This window comes from Ciconia boyciana, chromosome 13, assembly GCF_034638445.1.
Source record: "Ciconia boyciana chromosome 13, ASM3463844v1, whole genome shotgun sequence".
Lineage (NCBI taxonomy): Eukaryota > Metazoa > Chordata > Aves > Ciconiiformes > Ciconiidae > Ciconia > Ciconia boyciana.
The window spans coordinates 12,926,200-12,949,486 of record NC_132946.1 but is presented as its reverse complement, the minus strand read 5'-3'; the positions used below and the strand labels follow the sequence as shown (position 1 = coordinate 12,949,486).

At 39.3% G+C, this 23,287-nt stretch overlaps 1 protein-coding gene and 1 long non-coding RNA gene across 5 annotated transcripts in view; one reads left to right on the top strand and one right to left on the bottom strand.

The window, feature by feature from the left end:
• The window catches only part of TEKT5 (tektin 5), a 48,740-nt gene that overhangs the window by 12,223 nt on the left and 13,230 nt on the right, over positions 1–23,287 (bottom strand). For 2 of the 3 annotated variants that reach the window (XM_072878222.1, XM_072878219.1), the window contains 3 exons: positions 22,447–22,669; positions 3,982–4,136; positions 479–1,180 (listed from right to left, as the gene is read on the bottom strand). In XM_072878222.1, coding sequence (XP_072734323.1) covers positions 967–1,180; positions 3,982–4,136; positions 22,447–22,669 — 592 coding nt within the window. In that variant the 3' untranslated portion in view covers positions 479–966. Of the gene's footprint in view, positions 1–478; positions 1,181–3,981; positions 4,137–22,446; positions 22,670–23,287 lie in introns of those variants that run through there. The other variant, XM_072878220.1, reaches the window with a different exon arrangement.
• Positions 2,740–22,982, top strand: LOC140659035 (uncharacterized). 2 transcript variants are annotated; one of them, XR_012044963.1, is made up of 5 exons: positions 2,740–2,769; positions 7,130–7,279; positions 9,839–9,933; positions 17,562–17,913; positions 22,886–22,982. It is a non-coding gene; the product is annotated as an uncharacterized lncRNA (long non-coding RNA). The 2 variants fall into 2 exon arrangements; XR_012044962.1 differs by lacking the exon at positions 22,886–22,982 and having other exon boundaries at positions 17,562–18,550.

The window sequence follows — 23,287 nt, the reverse complement described above, 5'->3', positions numbered from 1 at the left end:
GTTAATGTGTTTCAACTGTCATCCAGAAAAGTCAGATCTCAAAGCCCATTCCATCCTTCTCCTCGCCACCACACAGAGTAGTGCTCCACTGATGACTAGAAAGCTGAGCAATCTTGACTTACAGACTGAAGGACAATTTCAGTGCACTGTAAGCACATCAGGTTCCTGTATGTTGGTTCCATTCCCACCCTGTCTTGACTTTTTCATTAGTCACAATAAAGCAATGGTACTGTCTTTGCTCATGAAGTCCTTTGAGATCTAATGATAGATAGTATATATTTCTAAATAGTTAAGACCTTTCAGACTTAGGCAAATATCACATCAGTCACAAATAGTTCATATAAATACACAAATTTTCTTCATACTTAATTGTATGAAAAATCAAATTAGAAAAAAGAGGTAGAGATGGAAAGATTCCCTCTCAGTGAATACAGGCAATGTGTGTAACTGAAGTGGTTGCACTGCAGTTGCCCTTCAGCTTCTGTGAATCAAGTTTGCTCAACCTCCTCTAATTCCAAACACCAAACCTAACATTGCTAGACAAGAGGAGAGTGTAAGGATGGAGTAAGCATTTAAACTGGACTTTTCCAGACAAGGACTGAAACACACATGGCACGTTATCCTGAACAGTTAAATCCTGTATTGTACTAATTCTGTTGAGAAGTATGGCGTTTCAGTCTAACGTTTTCTTTAGCTAGTAACAAACATGTCTTGCAATATTTGTCTGGTTATTTTAGTGTGGTCTGATTCTGTTAGAATAAGTCTACTAATTCTATTTGACTTAGTAGCAGCTACAGCTCAGAATACGAAGCTGCTCAAAGGAAAAAGGCATGATATTAATTTTCATTAGTTTATTTCTAAAGGACTTAATTATTTGAGAAAACAGAATAATAATTATTTCCTTCAGGAAGTATTTGCAACCTTTGCGACTTTTATATCGTGCACTAAGGTATCAAAGGTTACTATTCAAGTGTAGCCAATGAGCCGTGGGGTGCTGGGGAAGACTTTGCGCATGTCCATGCACTTCTTGTCAATGAAGAAGGAGTTTGCCTTCACAGAAATTTCATGTTCCAGCTTTGATTTGTTGAGGATCAGCATCTGAAGAGTATCATGGGCTTCTTGCAAGCGTCGCTTTAAGGTCTGTAAGGTGTCATCTATAGTGTAAACTTCAGTGACAAGCCTGAAAAGGGAAGGGGACAGGTTGCTCATCTAACTTTAGCAGTCCCTCACCACATTCCTTTTTTGACAGTGGACAGGTCATGCTTTCAGGCAGGATTTGAGTAGCTGTCTTGGACTGAATCAGTATGAAACCTACTTGCCAAACTAGCTTGTGTAGCATCTGTAAGTGAGGATTTCTTGCTTGTGTTGACCTTCAACAGCAGATTAAGCCACTCCACTTTGATATATCTTTCTAGCTGCTATCTTCTTCACTTGCAGCCTCTCATTTGTGTAGCCTCTCTAGGCCTAGCATGACTGTGTTGAGCACTTACATATGGTCCTGTAGAATACATTTGGGATGGATGTTACTGGAGAGTGTTAGTGTAGTTCATGATAGCTTAAACTTGTGTAGCAGGATGTGCTAAACGGTCTAGATTTGGCACAGAAGCCTGTTAATCGGTACAATAATCACTTGCCAGACTAACCATTGAATGTGGAGCTCTGAAATCAAGATTTTTCTGTGAGCTGGTATTAGCCACATTTCTTCTAGTGGCTTACCAATGGAGATGTGGCAAATCTTCTTGTATAGTCACTGAGCTGAAAAACTCTTTAATACTGTCAACTTTGTGTTTTGTCTAATGTTCTATTAATTGCTCAGTGCACTATATGTTATAAGAAAGATTTATTTTTCCAGAACCCACTTGAACTTGTTTTGGGTTAGTCCCAGTTGTTTCAGCACAGAAAAACTAGACTTTATTAATTTGTTTTCTGTCTAATCCCTTCAACTATAAAGTTGGCAGCACACACAGAGAACAAGTGCCAACATCAGCACTTCCTTTTAAATAAACAGCAAACTCGGATAACATTTACATGTTACAAAGAAGTGGTTCATTTGATATTTTCTTTCCCTATTACAGTTGAGCTATTGGGCTGAATTCCTTCTTGCTTTAAACCACGTGAGAGAAATACACTGAACAAATTAGTTAAAAGCAAAAAATCCTTAAAAAGTGAATTAGCAAATGGTTTTACTTTCTCAGATAGGATTTTGTCTCTAAGAAAATACATTTTATTTGAGAAGTGAGCTCAGCCAAAAACTGTGATAGAAAAAAGTGTCCAAATTTCAAATATCCTGTCAGAATTTCTATTTCTAATTGTAGTTATGATGAACCTAACAAGCCTAAAATACTTCTGAATAGCTGTGCAACAGCTTGTGAAGCTCTTATAAGCTTCACAATACGCTATAAGCTAGTAGGAGTCAGATTGATTCAGAACCCCTATGTACTTTTTTGGTTTTAAGTATGCCACATTAATGTCCTTTCACTCTAACTGAAGAAAATATTCAAAGGCATTCTGATGTTCCAGTGACTTCAAATGAAGCTTCCAAATTTTTTTAGACAGGACCCTTCAGAACATCAACAGCATCACTGGCAATTGTGGAAAGAAGAGATAATGTGACACACTGCTTCAGCACATTTTTGATCCTAAATCAAACAAGTTTTATATCTTGGATACATGCAATCCTGCTAACCGGACTGGTATCGATCATAATGCTGCAGACATTTTTGTGGAAGAGAGATTCAGAGGGGAAGTAGGGAGAAAACAAGACTCAGAGTGAGTATAAGACTGGATTTGTGTAAGGAGGTATGAGGCTGAAAAAAGATATATTGCATTGTACAATTTATGGTTTAAGGAGTTAGAAAAAGTTAAAAGATGCCAGTACAATAAACTATGATTTATTGCCCCTTCCTTGTTTGAATAGAAGCTTTTTGAGCTGATAAAACACTGTTTAGGAAAAATAATATACATACTCAGTTTAAGCATTATGTACTTCATTAATCTTATTGTATGTGAAGCTGTTGTATACAGTGGGTTTTTCCTAGAGACAAATATAAAAAGGGAATAGTTTTCTACTTTTCATAAAAACATGCAAAATTCTCTTACTGGACATTCTCTTACTGTGACATTCACTCCAGCTATAGGAGGAACCCTGGTGCAGTATTTCTTGAGGACCGTGCCCCTCCCCCACATATTCTGAAGACAGTATTTTAAATAGGATATACTCAATAAGGTTCTTCTGGAACACTGTGTTCCAACTGGATCATAGGGAGATAAATGGGATTAAAATTCAGAAGACCCTTCTTCAGTCACTAGGAAAAGAAGGCTAGTATCTCGGACACCTTCTTGTACATCCAGAAACAATACACACTATACAGTAGCACAGGGATCACCAAGCTGATGCAATGTGTGCTGGGAAGCCCCCACAGCTATGTAACCAAAATGTGTGCCAAATGAGCTAACCCGTACAAAGATGATACTGGAGGCACTATGTAGTTGAAAATTAGTTGAGGCAGTAAGAGATGCTGCCTCATTCTTATTTGCAATTAACTTTTTAAGGAGCTTGACTGTTAGATAGGTTTTTTTGCATCACAAGACAGAATTTCGTCTGGAATAACATGTTTCTAAAATTAGGTACTGCCTAAAGTGAAATCTTGTGTTTCATACAGAATGGAATTAAAATCAATTCCTAAGCCCAAACTCAGACATGAGACTGAATCCCAAAAGGTATCAGCTACTAACAAACAATTGAGCTCTTAACTATCCTGGGAGAGGGACTCTAAAGGCAACTACACACATTGAACATTAGATTTTTTGGGCCCATTATTTCAACATAGCTACTTGGATTTTACTACTTTCTTCCAGAATTTGTATTGCAACGTAAAGAATGCAATTCTAATCTCATCAAACTGATTCACACCATCATTAAATTTCCCATTCTTGAGTGGCTGATGAAGGAAGGGACGGAGTAGTCTGGCCTTTACTTACTGAAACTGAGGTGCATCACGGCAAAGTTCTATATTGGGTCGTTTAGTTCTTCCCTCCAGGCGGGTCTGAGCCACTTTCAGTGGGTACTCCTTTGCCTTTATGGATCTCTCCAGTAACATAATTGTATCTTCTGTCTGGAAGGTTTCTTGAAGTATCTGAACAAAGCAGAACATTTTTGTGAGTCTCGCATGCGTACAAAATCAGAATTCACCCCTGCTTTTAAACATTCCTATTGGAACTGCTTCTGTTCTGGCATGTCATTTTGCTTAATTTAGGGGAGGAGATTACTATAAACTCACATCAATGAGATGTATTTGTATAATAATAATATAATAATATAATGTTGTAATAATGTAATAATAATAATAAGGATCCTAAATCAAATAATAATAAAATAATAAATAATTATATTAAATAAATAAATAAAATAATAAATAATAATAATAGGATCAAATGTAATAATGTAATAATAATAATAATATAATGTTGGCTTTACCTTGCCATTTCTTTAAAAGGACATGGGGTAATAAAAGCTCATAGGAGAGCTAGAAGGAGGGGACCCATACAATCATACATCAAATGAAAGCATTTAATTAAGTTGTTCCTGGAAAACAGGTGAACAACTTGACTAAGAAATGCACCATCTCTTTCCTATTATAAAATTAAGAAATCTGTAGACAAAATGGAATATAAATTTATAACAAGCAGAAGAGAAGCACTGAATTATTGTGATGGGGAAACTCCAACTGTGTGTTTGATAAAGCCATTTTCATAGAGGCAGTGTTTATGGCTCTGCAGGGACTTACTTCTATTTTGCTTCATTATCTAATTTTTTTTCTAAATAAAATCTGCTGCTTGATCTATGAACATTTTGCAAAGGTAAAATTCCAATAAACTGCCATTTTCATTTAAACCTTCATTCAATTCTTATTTCTTTTCACCTCATAAAAATTCAAAAGTAATCAAATATGTCCCCTCTGAAGTTGTTTCATACTCCAAGTATTTTGGGGACATCTGCTGCAAGAACATATGAACACAAGTCATATTTTCATACTGAAACTAAATTCTCAAAGTTCTGAAAACTCCACTGGGAGCTGTAGAGGGAAGACCAACTTCCTTTAAAAGCTTTTTTTCTGTAAATGGAGAAGATATGCAGTGAAAAATCACCAAAAAGTAGAGGCCCATGGAATTAGTATAGCATAGTTTTTAGTTGCAGTGCATGTTATCATATAATCGTATTATCCCTGAGAATCCTTTAAGTGCTTCTTATATGTTTTAATCTATATGAAAAAATGAGAGAAATTGCAAGAGAAAAGCTTTGCTCAGTCTTAAAAAAGAAAGAAGGGAGAAAATGGTTATATTCAGGTAACATTTCCCAGCCAATTGATTATTATGTTACTTTCATTTATCAGGATTTATTACAGCCAATGTGGTGAAACTATTCAAGCTTTTCCTATAGACAGCTTTAAAATGGAAGAGAACAAATTGAACTAATGTAGTTTCTCAGTCAGTCTACTGAAATCAATGCAACTTGAATTTCAACAACCACTAAAAATGGCATAATGTGATTTAAATTATGCTGCTATTTAGATCTTGCCTACACACTAAGCTGTACCAGGTTTGCTAATGATGTGTGTGGTTTGAAAATTCAGTTGGTTCCTGCTGCTGAAAGGTTATTTATAGACAAACCCCAAAGACTTAAGGATGCCAGGAACCTGCACCCCTGTCCAAATCCTTAAGGGCTTGTTGATGTTGTATAGTAGGGCAATGTGAAAGATCCTCTGGCTAGCACTGTCCAAGCCAGTTCAACCCTTACAGCAATGCAATCTTCCAGTAATCATCTTGGACCCCGAAGCAGCAGCGTATGAGTGTGACTGTACTGATTTGAAGCTAGGTCTCCACACTGTACTGAGCCCTTTGGGTCCAAGGTTGGTTCTCACAGCTAGCTTGAAAGCATCTTCACCCAAAAAGCTTTAATTGCTTATAGACTGCAGGGAAAAAAATCTGGCTTATTATGAAGGGAGCACAGTATGGAAGAAAGTGAAGCTAACGGTAGTAAATTTCTCCCTATAATTTTATTCTGCAGTGGTTCCTTCTTAATTAGATAGCCACTGAAAGCTAGCTGTTTTACAGGGAATATTTATGCAGGTAATCCAGTGCGCTTTGGTAGCTATTTTTTTTGCACAGGAACTATTTATGATAAGAGTACATTGTTAAATACATCACTTCACATCTTGTCTACAATTTTACCGGTTACACATACTTATTTCTACAGATAAAAACCAAGGGAGAGAGACTTAATGAAGTTAAATGTCTTCATTATGTCTTCATGTTAAATGTCTTCAAATGTCATCAAGCCCACATTCTTCCTTTTTCCTGAAAACACCAAGGATTTGGGTCCTCTGCTGCTCAGAAGCAGAACTTGAGTAGTTGTGCTGTTGTCAGAACTTTTGCTATTTATAACCTCCCTAACAGAATCCAGCGTGTGTTCACGTGTACATGACAAAGGTGAGGTCCAGCTCCTAGGTAGGCTGCTGGTGATTAAGTGGACATATGTCAGGGAGAGTTTTACAAGCTTGTCAGTCCTATCCTTTGCTCCCACTGTTCACCTTCATTGCTAACCAAAAACATCAACCTGTGGGGACATACCAAGGCTGTGAGGCAAAGAATATGCAGTGCTTTTAGAGGTCACCCGCTGCTTAGCAGGGTCCTCCTTTCCTGTGTTTATGTTATAGCTTCTGTCACTACAGCAGTGTTTCCCATGCTACGCCTTACTGCGTGCAAGTGAGCCAAATTCACTGTGGGGTAGTTCTGTTACCTGCAGTGGGGTATTGGGAGGATGCTGGCCTCTTACATTAATTCTGAGATTAAGTAAGATTCTTCCAATTTGGAGTGAGTTGTAAACAGATTTATTTCTTTTTAATAAAAAGTGTAACCCAAAGTAAAAACAATGAAACAAAGCAGCACGTATCTCAGCCCAGTAAGAAACAGGCAAAGTTATGTCTCAATTTAGAAAGGATTGAGTGGGTTATTTGTTTTCAATTTATGGTGGAACAGAGGACTTGCACTCTCAGTTCAGATTCTGGGTAGGACCTTTGTGGTTCAGACTTTGAGCTTTATTGGTAATAACACTTTCTCTCTTGGGCAGCAGGTGGAAATGGTGATTCACCTTTGTGGAGCAAATCTATCAATGAAACAGCACAATTAAAGCAGCCCAGAGCACTTCGGTAGAAATGAACCATGACTGAAACCAGCTCCCCAGAGCAATGCTGCAGTTCACAAATGCACTTGTGTTATGGTAAGCATGTCATGTAGTCACTGTGTTGATAGTTTCTGTCCTGTGATAATATGAATCAAAACAATTTGATTTATTCAGTGAGTGGAGTTAGGTTACAAGCTCTCTTACACTTAATTAGTGCTAATTGTTCTAATCAGGTTAGAGAAGAGGATTAAATTAATATTTTCTGCAAGAAATTTTTTTCCTGCCCTCTTTTTCTTTGAAAGCAGTATAAGTATCTCATGTTTATTCCATATGCGGAAGGAAGGCAGAAGCCATCAAAGGGGTTGCAGCGTGTGCACAGAAACATGCTGCAGCAGACTCTGGAAGCCTTACGCATATTTATAAGAGGACCAGGGAAGAAATTTGGTAGTCTTCAGTATTTCAGACAACAGTGCCACTCCTCTGCCACAAATCCTTATTATATAAGGATTGCTTATAGCAAACCATGGGCATTCCAGTAGTATGTGACAATGCTTCTGTAATGGTTGGATGCCCTTTACTCTTTCATTCTGCTTGCGTGAAAAAATAAATTACATATCAGATGTTTTGTTAAGATGCAGAAGGAGCAAGTTGATTCTAGTACAGACAACGCTTAGCAGATTGCCCATGTATAAACTGTCCTCAGTCTCTTGGAAAGGCCATTTTCATTAAGCTCAGTTAGCAGAGAGAACTTTAGAAGAGTGGTTTTCTGAACCCACACTTTTCTCAAATCCTCTTCTGATGCATTCATATGTGGCCACGGTGCAAGTACAACCGCCAGACCACAAACCCATGTATTTCAAATTCAGTAGTAATGTTTCAAGTGCATGAATGTTGGTAATCATCAAACCTGAGGTTTGTTTCTGTCCCTTTACAGCACTTATTGCCTGCTGTACACATAGCAAACACATAGGTGTTCCCTTAGTGACATGGAAGCAGGAGACCGTATTGTCCTCTCTTTTTAGAATACTAAGTCATGTATGCACTTCCCCCATAAATAATGGCATATAACTGACATAGGACAATAGTAGTCTTGTGTCTAGAAGTGACTGAAAGTATTTAGAGCTTGCACAGCCCACAAATTCACACAATGTTAATGTTTGAAAAGGGCAAGTTCTGAAATCTAAGTAGAAAATGTTTCTCTTTATTGAGAATCTAGTAGTTCATTAGTCATGAAAAGAGAGCTTTCATCTAAAAGTCACTGAACAATCAGTTTTATGTCCAATCCTTATAACACTTCGTGTTGGCACAATGTGCAGTAACTACGCTCTTGTGCCACACGACTTCACTAGGCGCTCTGGTGTCCTACTCATAAAGGTAGTAGTAGTCTGCAAGCACATTATGCACAACCAAGGCAATTGATTAGTGCTACTGAGCAAACCCCTCATTCATTCGCTAAAGAAAAATATTGTTTAAACCTGCCTGTGAACTCAAAATTCAAACGTGAAACTATGCATCCATCTTTAAGTGCTGCTTGCCTGCATGTAAGTGGATGTGGTTTAGGTTCACTGTGTGTTCTCAAATTTTTTCTTTTTTTTTTTTTTTTAAAGCACTGTCATTTAAGACATACAAAGAAAAATGGCCGCAGGGAAACTACCTCCAACGCATCGCAGAAGCTTTGTACAAACAGCTTTCAATTACTCATTCTGGCCACACATTGGATAAAATGATTTAGATAATTTACTACACATAAACGGATTGGTGGGGAGGATCACCAGATAGTGTTGTACCAGTCTACGTCATTTCTGGATGACCTCCAAAGGCAGGAAGCAAAAACAACAAATGCTGAGCAGTGTGTTGCTAAGACAGCGTGGTGAGGCATTGGCTCAGGCAGCTGCCCATCCGGAAACTTTCCCTTCCAGGACATGAGTAAAGTTTTGTGCTGCAGCATTCTTGAGAGCTTGTAGAAAATTGCACTCCCACTGTTCTCTCGCTTTACCAACGCCACGATTTTTACAGGCTGGATATAGTAAGACCAAGAGAAAGAGCCACTGAAGTCACACACGTTTCATCATGTAATCAGGGTAGTCTTATGTACAACATAAGCATTTTTAAAATGCTACAGTCTGACAGCTATCCCTGTTTCTTTGTTGTTTCCAAGGTTTGCTCAGTGTTTAGTATCCAAATGCAAAAAGCAGCAGCCTGGTAACATGGTGGAAGGAACATTCTTGTGCCTCCTCATTTTGTAAATTTCTTTATAATTAATATTATGCCTCTCAGTTTTTTAAACTTTTTTCATCCATGTTTCCATTTTTCATCCAAATTATTTTGTAAAAGTTACATTTGTTGAGGTTATCTTACTTAATTGAATAAATGCTGTAATTGTGACTGATTTCACAATTCATTTTAGGGTATATGACCACATTATTTCAAAGTAAAACTATGATATCTTGCAATCTTTAGATTACAAGTATAACCCATCTCTCAAATCTGAAATTAGTTTGGACCTGACAGTTTTTACTGTCATATCGCAGACAAATTCTTGATAGAGATTACCATGTCCCTTGCTCTTGTTTCTAGGGTTTGTTTGTTTGTTTTGAAGCTTAATTGCAGGTCACTGTTTTATGACTTATCAAGTTTTGTTTTGTTTTTAATCAGATGGTGGTGGGGAATACTCCAGGAATCTTTTAAGAATAAAAGAAAAGTACATTTAAAAGAAAAAAAACATACTCAACAAAATGTGACATCAGCAGGTAATGCATTCAGTTGGTTTAACAGTGTTGAAGCAGAGTTAGAATCATTCTGAGCAGTAACTTTTGTGCATGTTGTGTATACTCATATGGGATGACAGTTTCATAGTTAAGAGAAGCAGCAGTTTAGTTTGTGTCCAGGGAAAATATCTTCAAACTGATGCATTGCACAATTCATCAAGCATTTCAGGAGTGGAGAGATTGGTCCAGATTTGGGAATATTGCAAGCTTTTATTTATAAAGCTTTATAACAATGGGAATAGCGCTGGCATAAATATAGGGCTAGCATAAATACAGTCAACACATCTGAAAGCTAAAACATACTGTCAGTTCTACACATGCCAAAGGATACCTATAAAATCCCCAACATTTTCTTTATAACTGTTTTAAACATGACAGTTTCACAGAAAATATGAAGCTATCAGCATATAAATACTATACTTTTAAAACAACAAAGGCTTTAAATACACATCTGGACATTTAATCTGTGTCCTTACACAGACTGGTCTATTCAACATAGATTGAAACAGAGGACCCAGGGACCCTGGGCCTTTCATTTGGTCGGTGTAACAATTTACTACCTTACAAAAATCTTCCTTTGACTGAATTCCAGTATGCTTTTTTACTTTAATCTCTGAAAATAATCTAATCAATTTCACATTTATATGCTATCAGTTTCTATTTAACTTTTCCACTGGTCCTAAAAATGTACAAGATCACAGAATAGAATCACAGAATTGTATAGGTTGGAAAAGACCTTTAAGATCATCAAGTCCAACCGTAGACCTAACACTACCAAGACCACCACTACACCATGTCCCTAAGCACCTCATCCAAACGTCTTTTAAATACTTCCAGGGATGGGGACTCAACCACGTCCCTGGGCAGCCTGTTCCAATGCTTGACCACCCTTTCAGTGAAGTAAAATTTCCTAATACCCAGTCTAAACCTCCCCTGGCGCAACTTGAGGCCATTTCCTCTCGTCCTATCTCTTGTTACCTGGGAGAAGAGACCGACCCCCACCTCTCTACAACCTCCTTTCAGGGAGTTGTAGAGAGCAATAAGGTCTCCCCTCAGCCTCCTTTTCTCCAGGCTAAACAACCCCAGGTCCCTCAGCCGCTCCTCATCAGACTTGTGCTCCAGACCCTTCACCAGCTTCGTTGCCCTTCTCTGGACACGCTCCAGCACCTCAATGTCTCTCTTGTAGGGAGGGGCCCAACACTGAACACAGTATTCGAGGTGCGGCCTCACCAGTGCCGAGTACAGGGGCACGATCACTTCCCTAGTCCTGCTGGCCACACTATCTCTGATACAAGCCAGGATGCCATTGGCTTTCTTGGCCACCTGGGCACACTGCTGGCTCATATTCAGCCGGCTGTCAACCAACACTCCCAGGTCCTTTTCCACCAGGCAGCTTTCCAGCCAGTCCTCCCCAAGCCTGTAGCGTTGCATGGGGTTGCTGTGGCCCAAGTGCAGGACCTTGCACTTGGCCTTATTGAACCCCATACAATTGACCTCGGCCCATCGATCCAGCCTGTCCAGATCCCTCTGCAGAGCCTTCCTGCCCTCAAGCAGATCAACACTGCCACACAACTTGGTGTCATCTGCAAACTGACTGAGGGTGCACTCGATCCCTTTGTCCAGATCATTGACAAAGATATTAAACAGAACTGGCCCCAGCACAGAGCCCTGGGGGACACCACTTGTGACCGGCCACCAACTGGAGTAAACTCCATTCACCACCACTCTTTGGGCCCGGCCATCCAGCCAGTTCTTTACCCAGCGAAGGGTACACCCGTCCAAGCCATGAGCAGCCAGTTTCTCCAGGAGAATGCTGTGGGAAACCGTGTCAAAGACTTTACTGAAGTCTAGATAGACAACATCCACAGCCTTCCCCTCATCCACTAGGCGGGTCACCTTGTCGTAGAAGGAGATCAGGTTGGTTAAGCAGGACCTGCCTTTCCTAAACCCATGCTTGCTGGGCTTGATCCCTTGGTTATCCTCTACATGCCGTGTGATGGCACTCAGGATGATCTGCTCCATCAGCTTCCCTGGTACCGAGGTCAGGCTGACAGGCCTGTAGTTCCCCAGATCCTCCTTCCGGCCCTTCTTGTAGATGGGTGTCACATTTGCTAATCTCCAGTCAACTGGGACCTCCCCAGTTAGCCAGGATTGCTGGTAAATGATGGAAAGGGGCTTGGTGAGCACTTCTGCCAGTTCCTTCAGTACTCTCGGGTGGATCTCATCAGGCCCCATAGACTTGTGAGTGTCTAAGTGGTGTAGCAGGTCACTAACCATTTCCCCCTGGATTATTGGGGCTCCATTCTGGTCCCCGTCCCCATCTTCCGACTCGGGGGCTGGGTACCCAGAGAACAATTGGCCCTGCTATTAAAGACTGAAGCAAAGAAGACATTAAGTACCTCAGCCTTTTCCTCATCCTTTGTCACTGCGTTCCCTCCCCCATCTAATAGAGGCTGGAGATTCTCCTTAGCTCTTTTGTTGCTAATGTATTTGAAGAAGTACTTTTTGTTGTCTTTTACAGAGGTAGCCAGATTGAGCTCTAGCTCGGCTTTGGCCCTTCTAATTTTCTCCCTGCACAACCTCGCTACACCTTTGTAGTCCTCTTGACTTGCCTGCCCCTTCTTCCAAAGGTTGTAGACTCTCCTCTTTTTCCTGAGTTCTAGCTGAAGCTCTCTATTCAGCCAGGCCGGTGGTCTTCCCCACTGGCTTGTCTTTCTGCACCTGGGGACAGCCTGCTCTTGTGCCTTTAGGACTTCCTCCTTAAAGAATGTCCAGCCTTCCTGGACTCCTTTACCCTTTAGGGCTGCCTCCCAGAGGACTCTGTCGACCAGTTTCCTAAACAGGCCAAAGTCTGCCCTCCAGAAGGCCAAGGTAACAGTTGTGCTGACCACCCTCCTCGCTTCTCCAAGAATCAAAACCTCTATCATTTCGTGATCACTCTGCCCAAGACAGCCTCCAACCATCACATGGCTCACAAGTCCTTCTCTGTTCCTGAACAAGAGGTCCAGTGGGGCACCATCCCTAGTTGGCTCACTCACCAGCTGTGTCAGGAAGTTATCTGCCACACGCTCCAGAAACCTCTGAGACTGTTTCCTCTCTGCTGTATTGTATTTCCAGCAGACATCTGGTAAGTTGAAGCCCCCCACGAGAACAAGGGCTAGCAATCGTGAGGCTTCTCCCAGCTGCTTAGAATAGTTCATCTGTCTCCTCATCCTGTTTGGGTGGTCTGTAACAGACTCCTGTTACAATATCTGCCTTGTTGTCCTTCCCCCTGATTCTTACCCATAGACACTCCACCCTATCATCACCATCATTAAGCTCTAAACTACCCAGACACTCTGGGCTACCCCACCGCCTCTCCTGCCTTGCCTATCTCTCCTGAAGAGTTTATAGCCATCCATCGCCGCACTCCAGTTATGCGAGTCATCCCACCATGTTTCTGTGATGGCAACCATATCATAGTTTTCCTGATGTACACTGGCTTCCAACTCCTCCTGCTTGTTGCCCATGCTGCATGCATTGGTGTAGAGGCACTTCAACTGGGGAAAATGTTTATTTTAAAACAACTTTATTAAAATTAAAGGCGGAAAAAACATGGGATCATTTAACTTGGCCTGGATTTTCTAAAATATTTCCAAAATAACAGAGGAAGCAACAGCTATACACAAGGAAACACGTAACTCTTTGCATATCTCCTTGCTACACTTTTAACTATCAAAGAACAAGAATAAGCCTCAGAGTTCTGTTGTATTTGTTCTCTATTGTACGCTGTATCATGCTTTCAGATGCTGCAGGACTAGCAATTTTAGAGTGCATCATCATTTAGGAGAACAAAATTAAGTGCTAGGTTATTAACATATTTTTGCTAAACCTGGTCAAAATAACAATAAAACAGGCAGTTTGGGCCTTGTGCATGCTCTGTTTTGTCTCAAGTTATCTCATCTGAGAGAAGGGTATACATCTCTTTAATAAAGAGATGTCTCTAGAAAGCGATGGTACTAGTGAGAAACTGCTATGGCTCATGCAACTGCTCTATCATATTGATTCTTGTCAGGAATGAGATTCTTTCTAGTTATTAATGAAATTTCAACCTAGTCATGGTAAGCTGAATTTGCTCTGACTATAGAGTCAATACAATGCATTTGTCTCATGAGCCTTTGAAGCCTGAAAATGCTTCTTTTCTAAACAAGCTACTACATATGTCCATCTCTGTTTCCTGCAAGACCGCCCTTTCTGAGAATAAGGAACAGTTTTATAAATATATATGAGCACTGCTGCCTTGAACTAAATCCTGTTTCCTTTGCCAAGTTTATACGAATTGCCTCAATGCAGATGGGTTGCAGGGGAGGGAGCAGTAATAGTAGCAACCACCTCAGTTTCTCATACGTAAATGTTGTGGCAGAAAGAAATCATGTTCTATGTCAATGCTAGCAAAGTCTGACATCCATTCAGTCCAGGCTGCCTTTACTTAGCAGCTGTGTGTCTCTCAGTGTGAGAAGATATTTCTGTTATTTTGCAAATAAAGACACTTGGATTCATGACAACCTGAATACATCCTGATGTGCAATGGTTGTCACTTGCTTATGGTAACTCTAGCCTTCCTCATTTCATATTCCCCCTAGGCTAGTCCATGAAGTGGAGCATTGCTGCATGGCATGCTGAGAAGCCAGGCTTCTCCTGCATGGTTTCTCCACTTGCCCGTAGTTCACACTTTGATGTAGTCTATGCAAGTCCTTACGATTTCATGAGATTAAGCAACAATTTTAAGAGAGAGAAATCTGGTTTTGCCTTCAAGTGAGTGCCTTAGCTTCCATCTGTGATTTTTCTTGGTTTGTAGGCAAAAGTTTATTCCTAGCTTAAATAACTATCTCCTTCAAACAGGTTTTTCCAGGCAAGTTTGAGCTGCCTACACCAACCAGCACACACCTTCCCAACTGCTTCTGAGTCACTGTTCATTAATAGTCTGAAAACTTTATTCTCAAACAGGTTTCAGTATTAAATAAGATTAACTGTATACCTAGCCACTATGAACAGGCATGAAAAACTGTAAATAACTGAGATTTTAAGGCATAAAAAGAGGAAGGGAAAAAAGCGATCAACAAAAATATATTAAAACAGTTATGTGAGGATACATTGGGATCTGAGATGAAAGCCTTTGTGGGGCAAGTGCCACAGGGAAGGTACTCCCTCTGCTATACACATACTCCTTCCTGCAGCTCACAACACTGCTGCACCTCTCCTGCATGATTCTTGCATGGGCACCTCCCATCGTATTTCAGTATTTCTTTATGTTCCTGTTCAGAGGAGCAGGCTGTGTCCTTTTCAACAGCCATAGGAAGGCTCCTTTCAGAATTTCTCAGATAAGAAGTTTGAAAATTATTTCAGAGACTGATAGGCAGTTTCTGGTTTTATTGCCACTGAGGTTTTCCTGGCTTTTGTTCTATATTTTATGGTAGTTATAAAATTAAGTAGGTTCATCCCTTGAATTAGAAGAAAGTTGTGTAAATATGAAATGTATTCAATATTTCCTTCTAGCCACCATATAAACATACTCAATAGTTGCTAAGACAAGAAAGGTTTTTTCCTTAAATTTATAAATAAGTTTAATAAAAATAATGTGTGAAGGATGGACACTCTGAGGGGGTAACTTATTTAAGAGGTGGAGTAACTTACTAAAACAAAATTCTGTAAGCTCTTCAGGTAGAGAGTAAAAATATACCAGGCAAAAAGGAAAGTGAGAGTTAATTTCCATCATATATTGATTCCACCATATATTTTCACACCCCAGGGGGGAAAAAAAAACAAAAACAAAAAACAACAAACAAACAAACAAAACCAAACCACCACACCAAACCACAACTGAAGTGACTGAGTGGAAATACTCAGAATTATGGCTACTTGTTTATTGGAGTGGGTGGTTATTTTTTCATGGTTTTACTAAACATGTACCTGTTTTTCTAGCATCTTTCTGATCCCTGTGCTCCCAGGTAGTGGAATAGCAAGGCTTGCAGGAAGGGTGGTGCTGGGCACTCTGCCTCTGGGCATAGAAACACTTCTGAGCACAGTACAGGTGTTGGAGCTGGCAGAGGTAATCTGCTACTTAGGTATGGTATAAATACTGGACTATGTAAATATGTCACTTGCTGTTTGGTCTGACTGATTCCCAGAGCTAATGTACGTAAACATCCTGCCCTGTCGGTTATTTCCAGGCAACTGAAGCCAAGGTAACTATGTCAATATTAACTTTATGGAAAAGAGATGCAAATATATTAATGAGGGGCTGGCACCATGATTAAAGGTTTTCTTCTTTTCCTAAAGATTTGTGTAATTTTACACCAGATGCAAAATATATTTACTGTAACGTCTCTTGGCATAAACTGAGTGTTTCTCGAGGCATGCTGAAGACAACATACCACTCTTCTATATTGAATTGTGTACACCATATTTTCTGTTCACCAGCATAAAAATCTGGTCATAGAGCAGCTCTGAGCCTGACCAGAGTCATACGCTGTGATTAGACTCTTGCAGAATATTTGCATCCCCAAATGACCACATGCTCTGTGAGCCCAGTGATGATGAAACACAGTGGAGCTGTAATACCTTCTTTTGTTTGTAGTCTAACCCTTGCCAAATACCTAGCTAGGGCTTCTGCTTCTGCTTCCAGCACCTCATATTTCCAGGGTTCTGCTATCCAAATTCTGGATGAACCTCGCATTGTTATGACCAAGATTAATCCCAGAATCAATTAACATAAATTAATCATAGACTTGTGCAGTTGGGACAGAAATGGAAATGGGACATTTTCAATCTTAGGGTCAGAAAGAAGTCTTAGTTATGCACTAAGTCTGCACTGCCTGCAGGTCACTAGTCTGTTCTGTAGAAATTCCTCTTTGTAAGCCAGTGCCTGTAGAGAGAGCAGAGCTTTCAGGGAGAACAGTGACCTTGATTTTGAGTTCCTGGTGCTAATGAAGCCATCTATCTGTGGTAAGCTGTTGCAGTGATGAATTCCTTTGCTCTGAAAAATAAGTGCTTATGTTTTCCATCTAGATTTGTCTGGCTTTTGTCTGGCCACTGATTCTTCTTTTGTTTTTGTCTGCTCAAGCAAGTCTTCTATTATGATTCTTTTTTTTTCCTGTATAGATACTTGTGGATTTAGCAAGTTCTCTGCCCCTACCCCAACTGTTGTTTCGATAAGCTAAATAAAGCAGTGTCATCTAGTGCTACACTAACATCACCCTTTTCAGCCTGCTAAAGAGAAAGTTGAGGAACTTCTATCAATTGCTTTCTTTCCAGTCCTTTAATCATTCTTGAAGCTGTGATGACTTTGGGCTTTGCAGCTGCAGTAGGAAATGCTTTATACCACACCCTTGCTCCCACATAACTCAGTTTGATTGCCACTGTAAAGATGGCAAATTGTCTTAGTCCTCTAGAAGAAAATCAAGGAAAAGTGGGCAGGGAATACTTTTACATAGAAGCTCTACAGTGAACTGGACAGGGACACATATAAAACAGGTTTTTAAGGACAGCACTTCCCTTTTGCATTCGATAGTTTCCTGTTCAAAATTATACAAAAGCAATTTAATCCTTTTTTTTACTGTTGCCCTATGCAGATCACTTCCCAGACTTCTGATAGACTTGGGGTTTGTCAGCCTCACCAGCCAGCTTCCCCTTAAGAAGTGGCGGGCAGGAAAAGCCAAATAGCAGACAATGAAAATCTGAAGTGAAGAGAACTTGGACAATTTCCTGAATACATCAATGAAGTAACAGTGAGAGCAGACAGCAGCTGGACTGAGAATGCAGAAAAGCAAATGGGAATCACTGACAACCAATGCTCTTTGGAGCCTTCCCTTGTGCTGACTTTATTACTTGATCTGAATTTGGAGCCTATTCAGTATCGGGATTCAGACCAAACTCCAAGTAGAATAAAGGGTAAAAACACATCTGATCTGCCCCAAGACATCTGTAAGTTGCTAAACCATCCCTCTAATGAAATGCAAATTGTTGTAAGTTTATAGTAAAAAATTTAATGGGACAGGTGAATGTATATTATAAAATGATCGTGTATGAATGTTTTAATCATGTGTGTTGGTTGATGACTAAATTGAAGGCACTTGGTCTTGTTTGGACTGTTTTAGACATGAAAAAGAGGAAAGGCTGTATGCCAAGAAGCTTGAATGTTGGAGTTTGAGAAAGTTATTTAAGGAGCAAAAAATCTGTTTTTCAAATGCCTACCAGGAAAAGTTCTTAGGTGCATCTCTTGGCTTACCTGGATTGGCAAATGTGTATAGTTAAGGCAAACTAGCTGAAGTCTTTTTCTGAAGACTGTATTTTGTTCATGTGCTTCTAAATATGATGCGTGAACACTCTGTAGTGTGAACCTAGGTTAAATTTTATGACAGAACCTCAATCGGTTACAACAGGAAAATTGTTAGAGTCTATTATTCAATTGTATTTCAGTAACTCAAGGTAAATGGTGCAGGAACATGTTAGAAACTGAGGTACAAGTTCACCAGCAGTATTAGAAGCAAACAAAATGCTTAGAAAAACAGATGGACTGCTGTGCAGTTATTACTCTGAGACTTGTACAGTTTGTAACCTGAAATGGAGACGTTATGTCATTGATGGAGAAGGTCTTGGCAAAACTCCTGGCATAATGCTTGATGGAAGTAAAACCAGGATCCCTTCATCACATAAATACATTCTGTGTCATCGCATAAATACATTCTGTGTATCTTTTGGTATATAGAACGTGCTTGTCTAGACATCAAGGAAGACAATATCCTAGAATAAAACTAAACAGAATAATAATGGATCACTGTTTTTCTTTACATTTTGTTTGTATGAGAAATACAAATTTGGTGGTACTTAGGAGGAGAAGGAAATGCTGGAAGAACTGCTGTAGATTGTTCATACAGGGCCTTCAAAAACATAACTGTTACCAACTACTGTTGAAGTAGAGTATCAACCCAGCAACCTTTTTCTGAACAGCAGTCCTGTGAAGGGCTGCTGCAGACAACAGCACCCAGGAAAGGAGGCCTATGATGCAATATGCACAAATGCCTACTAAGGGGAAAAATCCTAGCTCTTTAGAAGTAACTGGTATAGCAAACTGCACGTGGAATTCCCTACCTTGCCTGGGTGAATTCAGAACTAACTAAATCTTCTTCATTCCTGTATTTTTAATCCTGTTTATTGTTTTCCAAATGATAAATGAATAGCACTCTGCTCACTTAATCTCACATGTGATATAATACTGTCATCAAGCAAGGGAAAGAAAGGCAGGAAGAGAAAGGCCCTTTACCATTTGATTACAGCAATGCAAGAATGTTCCAACAGATCATTACCAGAGCAATGCCCACGTTCCTTTTGGTAGTGGGTTTCCCTAAAGGGTTTTCCTAAGTTTGAAGCAATGACATTTTTGCACAGAAAGTCAGGCTGTAAACGTGTGGCCATAAAGCCATTATACATATAGGCAATATAAACTAAATATGAAGAAAATTCAGGCCAGGAGAAACGTTTTAAGTACGTATATGACAAATGCTAACCATAGCATGCAGCATAATCACCACCACAGTATCAATGACAGACACTAGTACAGCGCACTGATTCCAGAGTTTAAGTCTAGCTGGATGAGTTTTTACAAAAAGCTTAGTTCCAAAGGAAAACTAAATTTTTCTAGGGCCAATAGATGAAATCTACAATGCAAGACAAACTGTTCCACCTGGTGCTCTGTGTTTCTAAAGAGCATGCAGTGGACCATGAGCTGAGGCATTAGGCATTTGGTTTGTAATTTTAACCAGTCAATCTTTTATGTGCAAGTGACATAAACAGAATAAAATGTGCCATTTCAACATAGGATCATTTTTAGATCATGACAATATTCACGCTATTTACTCTTTTATGTATTTTTTGATTCTTTCTTTTGTCAGGGTACTGATTTTAGAAACAAATGGTTGCAGGAGGTTCCCTGTAGATCGTTGGTTTGGTTGGGTTTTTTTGTCTGGAAGAGATTTTGCTGTTTCACAAATCGGAAAAGTATTTTTCATTACAAAATGGGCTCCAGACCTCATTAAATTAATAGCTTTTCATGGTTCCAAGATAGCAAATCTTTTCTATGCTCATTTTCCTCTCATTTTATGGAGCTAGGGAAATAATTTGAATAGAGAAGGATGTATCTGAGAGTGGCATTCATTGCTTGAGAAGTCAGTGCAAAAACAGCCTTTGAAAGATTGACTGATTTTTTTTAACATAAAACCCGAAATTGTGGCACCCATTGTCTAATTGCTATTAGATGTGAAGGGAACAGGAAATGTAGTAGCTTCATTTGACTATAATCACATCCCCATGGAAGAACAGAAGTGTGGTAGAATTTAAGAGATGGCTATTGGCTGTCTTATTAAAGCATATCCTAGCAATATTTTTTTTCTCCAATTATTGCAGACTATACTGCAAGCCTGGAGAAAGAAGAAAGGGTACTCTGTTATGTTTACCTACAGATAACTGTTAAATGAGCATTCATTCCTCACTTCTGCTCTCACTTGCCTTCTCCTTCCTCTTGTCCTTTTGAGGTATGGTCATGAGCAAGAGAATTAACAGGACTTCTACCATATAACTTCACACACATGTTAACCAGCAATGGTTATGCTCAATAAACCTATTGTATTTTCCTTTCCTTTGACAACACTGGCTACCCCGAATTACTCCTCACCAGCATATGTGGTTTTCTTCTTCTCTAGCATTTTGTTATTCTGATGTAAGTACACTACTATGGAGTTTGTGATGAGTAAAGTATCTCTGCTATGTACGTGCTAACAAGTAACTCAGCAGTAACAGCAGCATTAGTTCATAGAGTGCAATCTTATTTGATACCTTTTTATCTGTGTGTACCATACAAACTAATTATTCTTTATACAAATATGATTAGTCAAGTTTCTCCAGATAGCTTATTATTGCTATTTAATGGTGTAACACTACAGAGACATAAATATTTGTTTTTCCATTATATACCAGTTGTCAGCAGTTATGTCATAGTATCCCTGCTCATATGTTGATATCTCACAATGCACTTTGTGATTCTGTATGTGCACCCTGTGCTACCTTATGCTGTAAGTTCTTTTATAAAAAAGGGGCACTTAAAAGCATTAGAAAAGGTCAATGGAAAACGTGAAGCAAATGTTCGTGGATTTAAATCCATGAGAAGCTTAGATGGATGGCCACTGGATTCAGGGATAAAGTGCTGTAATTGGCTCGATCATATACAATCTAAAACACACAAAAAACTACATTCAACATCTTTCATGCTTTATAAGCAGGGAAAAAAAAAAACATTAATCTATGTGCTGTGACTTCACGCATATTTAGCTGGTTAGTTTGCACTTTCCTAAGAGGCCCTAAAAATAAACTGAAAACATCTTAAACTGCCTAAGTCAAACAGAATGGCAGGAAAACTCTATTGTTTCCAAATGTGCATTGAAACAAATGAGCGAGCATGAGGCTCCTCTATAAGAGAAAGAGTCTTAATGGAAGACCTGACTGAACTCTGACAAGTCCTATGAAAGTAACACGGTGAGCCTTGCTAGCCTAACAAGATTTTATCTGTCGGTACAAAGGCAGCACCTCTTGTTAACTTCAGAATATATGTTTGAAAATTCAACTAATACACTTTAACACATCACTTATTTCAGTGAAAACTTACTGAAAAGGCAGTACAGATAGAGATTAATACAGGTCTGTCTCCTTCTGTGCCATTTCTGCTTTGTATAATATGAAGACAAAGGCAGAACAAACGTTTGAAAAGTTCACTGTCTGGCCCACTCCGAAATATCAGGCTGTTTCTGACCACAACCAGGCCAAAACTCAGGTGAAAGATGTGGAAATGTATTTATCAAAAGGGAGAGGAAAACTTGGAACTTAGGTGTCAAAAGTAGACTAATGACATTCTGTATGTAAATACTATTAAATTTTAGTTAATTTAGGGCTCTTCCCTTGCTGCTGCAAAATGAAAGTGCAAAAACTTAAAGTCTTCTCCTTCCTCTAAAACAGATAAATGTGCTGCAGTTTGTGGGCCTTTTTATTTGCACACTTTCCAAATTTAGTTCATTGTTTAAAAAAAAAAAAAAAAAAAGAGTAATTCACGTACTATTTCTGTATCGGGAAAGGGACAGGGAATATCATCTATAAATGTAAAATAGAAAAACATACCATCTAAGATATCTTTCCCCACTTTAAATATGTAAGTTGCAAAAGAAAATAATCAGTATGTGATTATGGACAGATGTTGCATGGTTCCTAGTAAAACCTTGTCATCCTGCCTGTCTTTAAGTGAGCTCTTCTCAGGCCGTGTCTGATTCAAATGCACCATTTGAGGACAGGTAATAGAGGTGTATCTTTTGAGGAGGTGCTTATTCAAGAAGGATGTAAACACTGGAGAAGATTTCTATGCCTTTCAGGTACAGCTAAGATAATATGCAGCTGCCAGCTCTTAGTGAATCTTACCTTGGCCAGTTGTGCTTGGAGCTTGTTCTTTGCATCAGCTACTTCAGCAATACGATTGTTAAAGGCCAAGTTGGTACTGATGAAATGATTCCACATCTCCTCAGATGTGCTCTCCAGTCCAACCTCTGCATCCTCTCGGAGCTTGACAGAGTTGGCCCTTGCATGTTGAGAGCACCTGATGTTGTCTTCACTGAATTTAGCCCATGTTACAGGAACTGAAACACTAGTAAGAAATTTAAAATAAGGGGAAAATAAAAAAATAAAAGCTTAGGTGAGCTATTTTCCTTTCAGTGATAATTACATTGAGTTACACTAAGTATTCATCCATTGAAGTGTGCAAACTGTGTAATCACATACAGCAAGTGATTCTGTGGGTTTCATACACACTTTTTTTTCTTTTTTCCTTTACAAACCAAAAATTTGGCAACAATGAGTGAAGATTTTGAAGAGCTGTTGCTTTGACAGAGTTTCTATGGCTTGCTTGAATATTGTGGCTGCTAACTAGAGGTCTTAGTAGCCCTGGTGTCAACTCCAAGGTAGGTAGGTTTATGTTTTGCTGTATAAAGAATGACCTTTTCTGGCATACTTTTTGTTTATTGATGCTTAAAAATAGTTTTTCAGGATCAGGTATGAATGTCCACAACACAGCCTCTTCCTGTCTTTAACAGATTAGGTGATGGTCTGAGTTCATACCTGCTGTATCTCAGCTGAAGTTTGACACATTTCTGTGTGTCAAGGTTCAGAGTGCTTATGGCCTTAGTGGATTATTAGATTATTTAGCATGATCTCCTGTACATTGCACACCATCAAATTAGATTCAAATACCATCTACTTTTGTGAA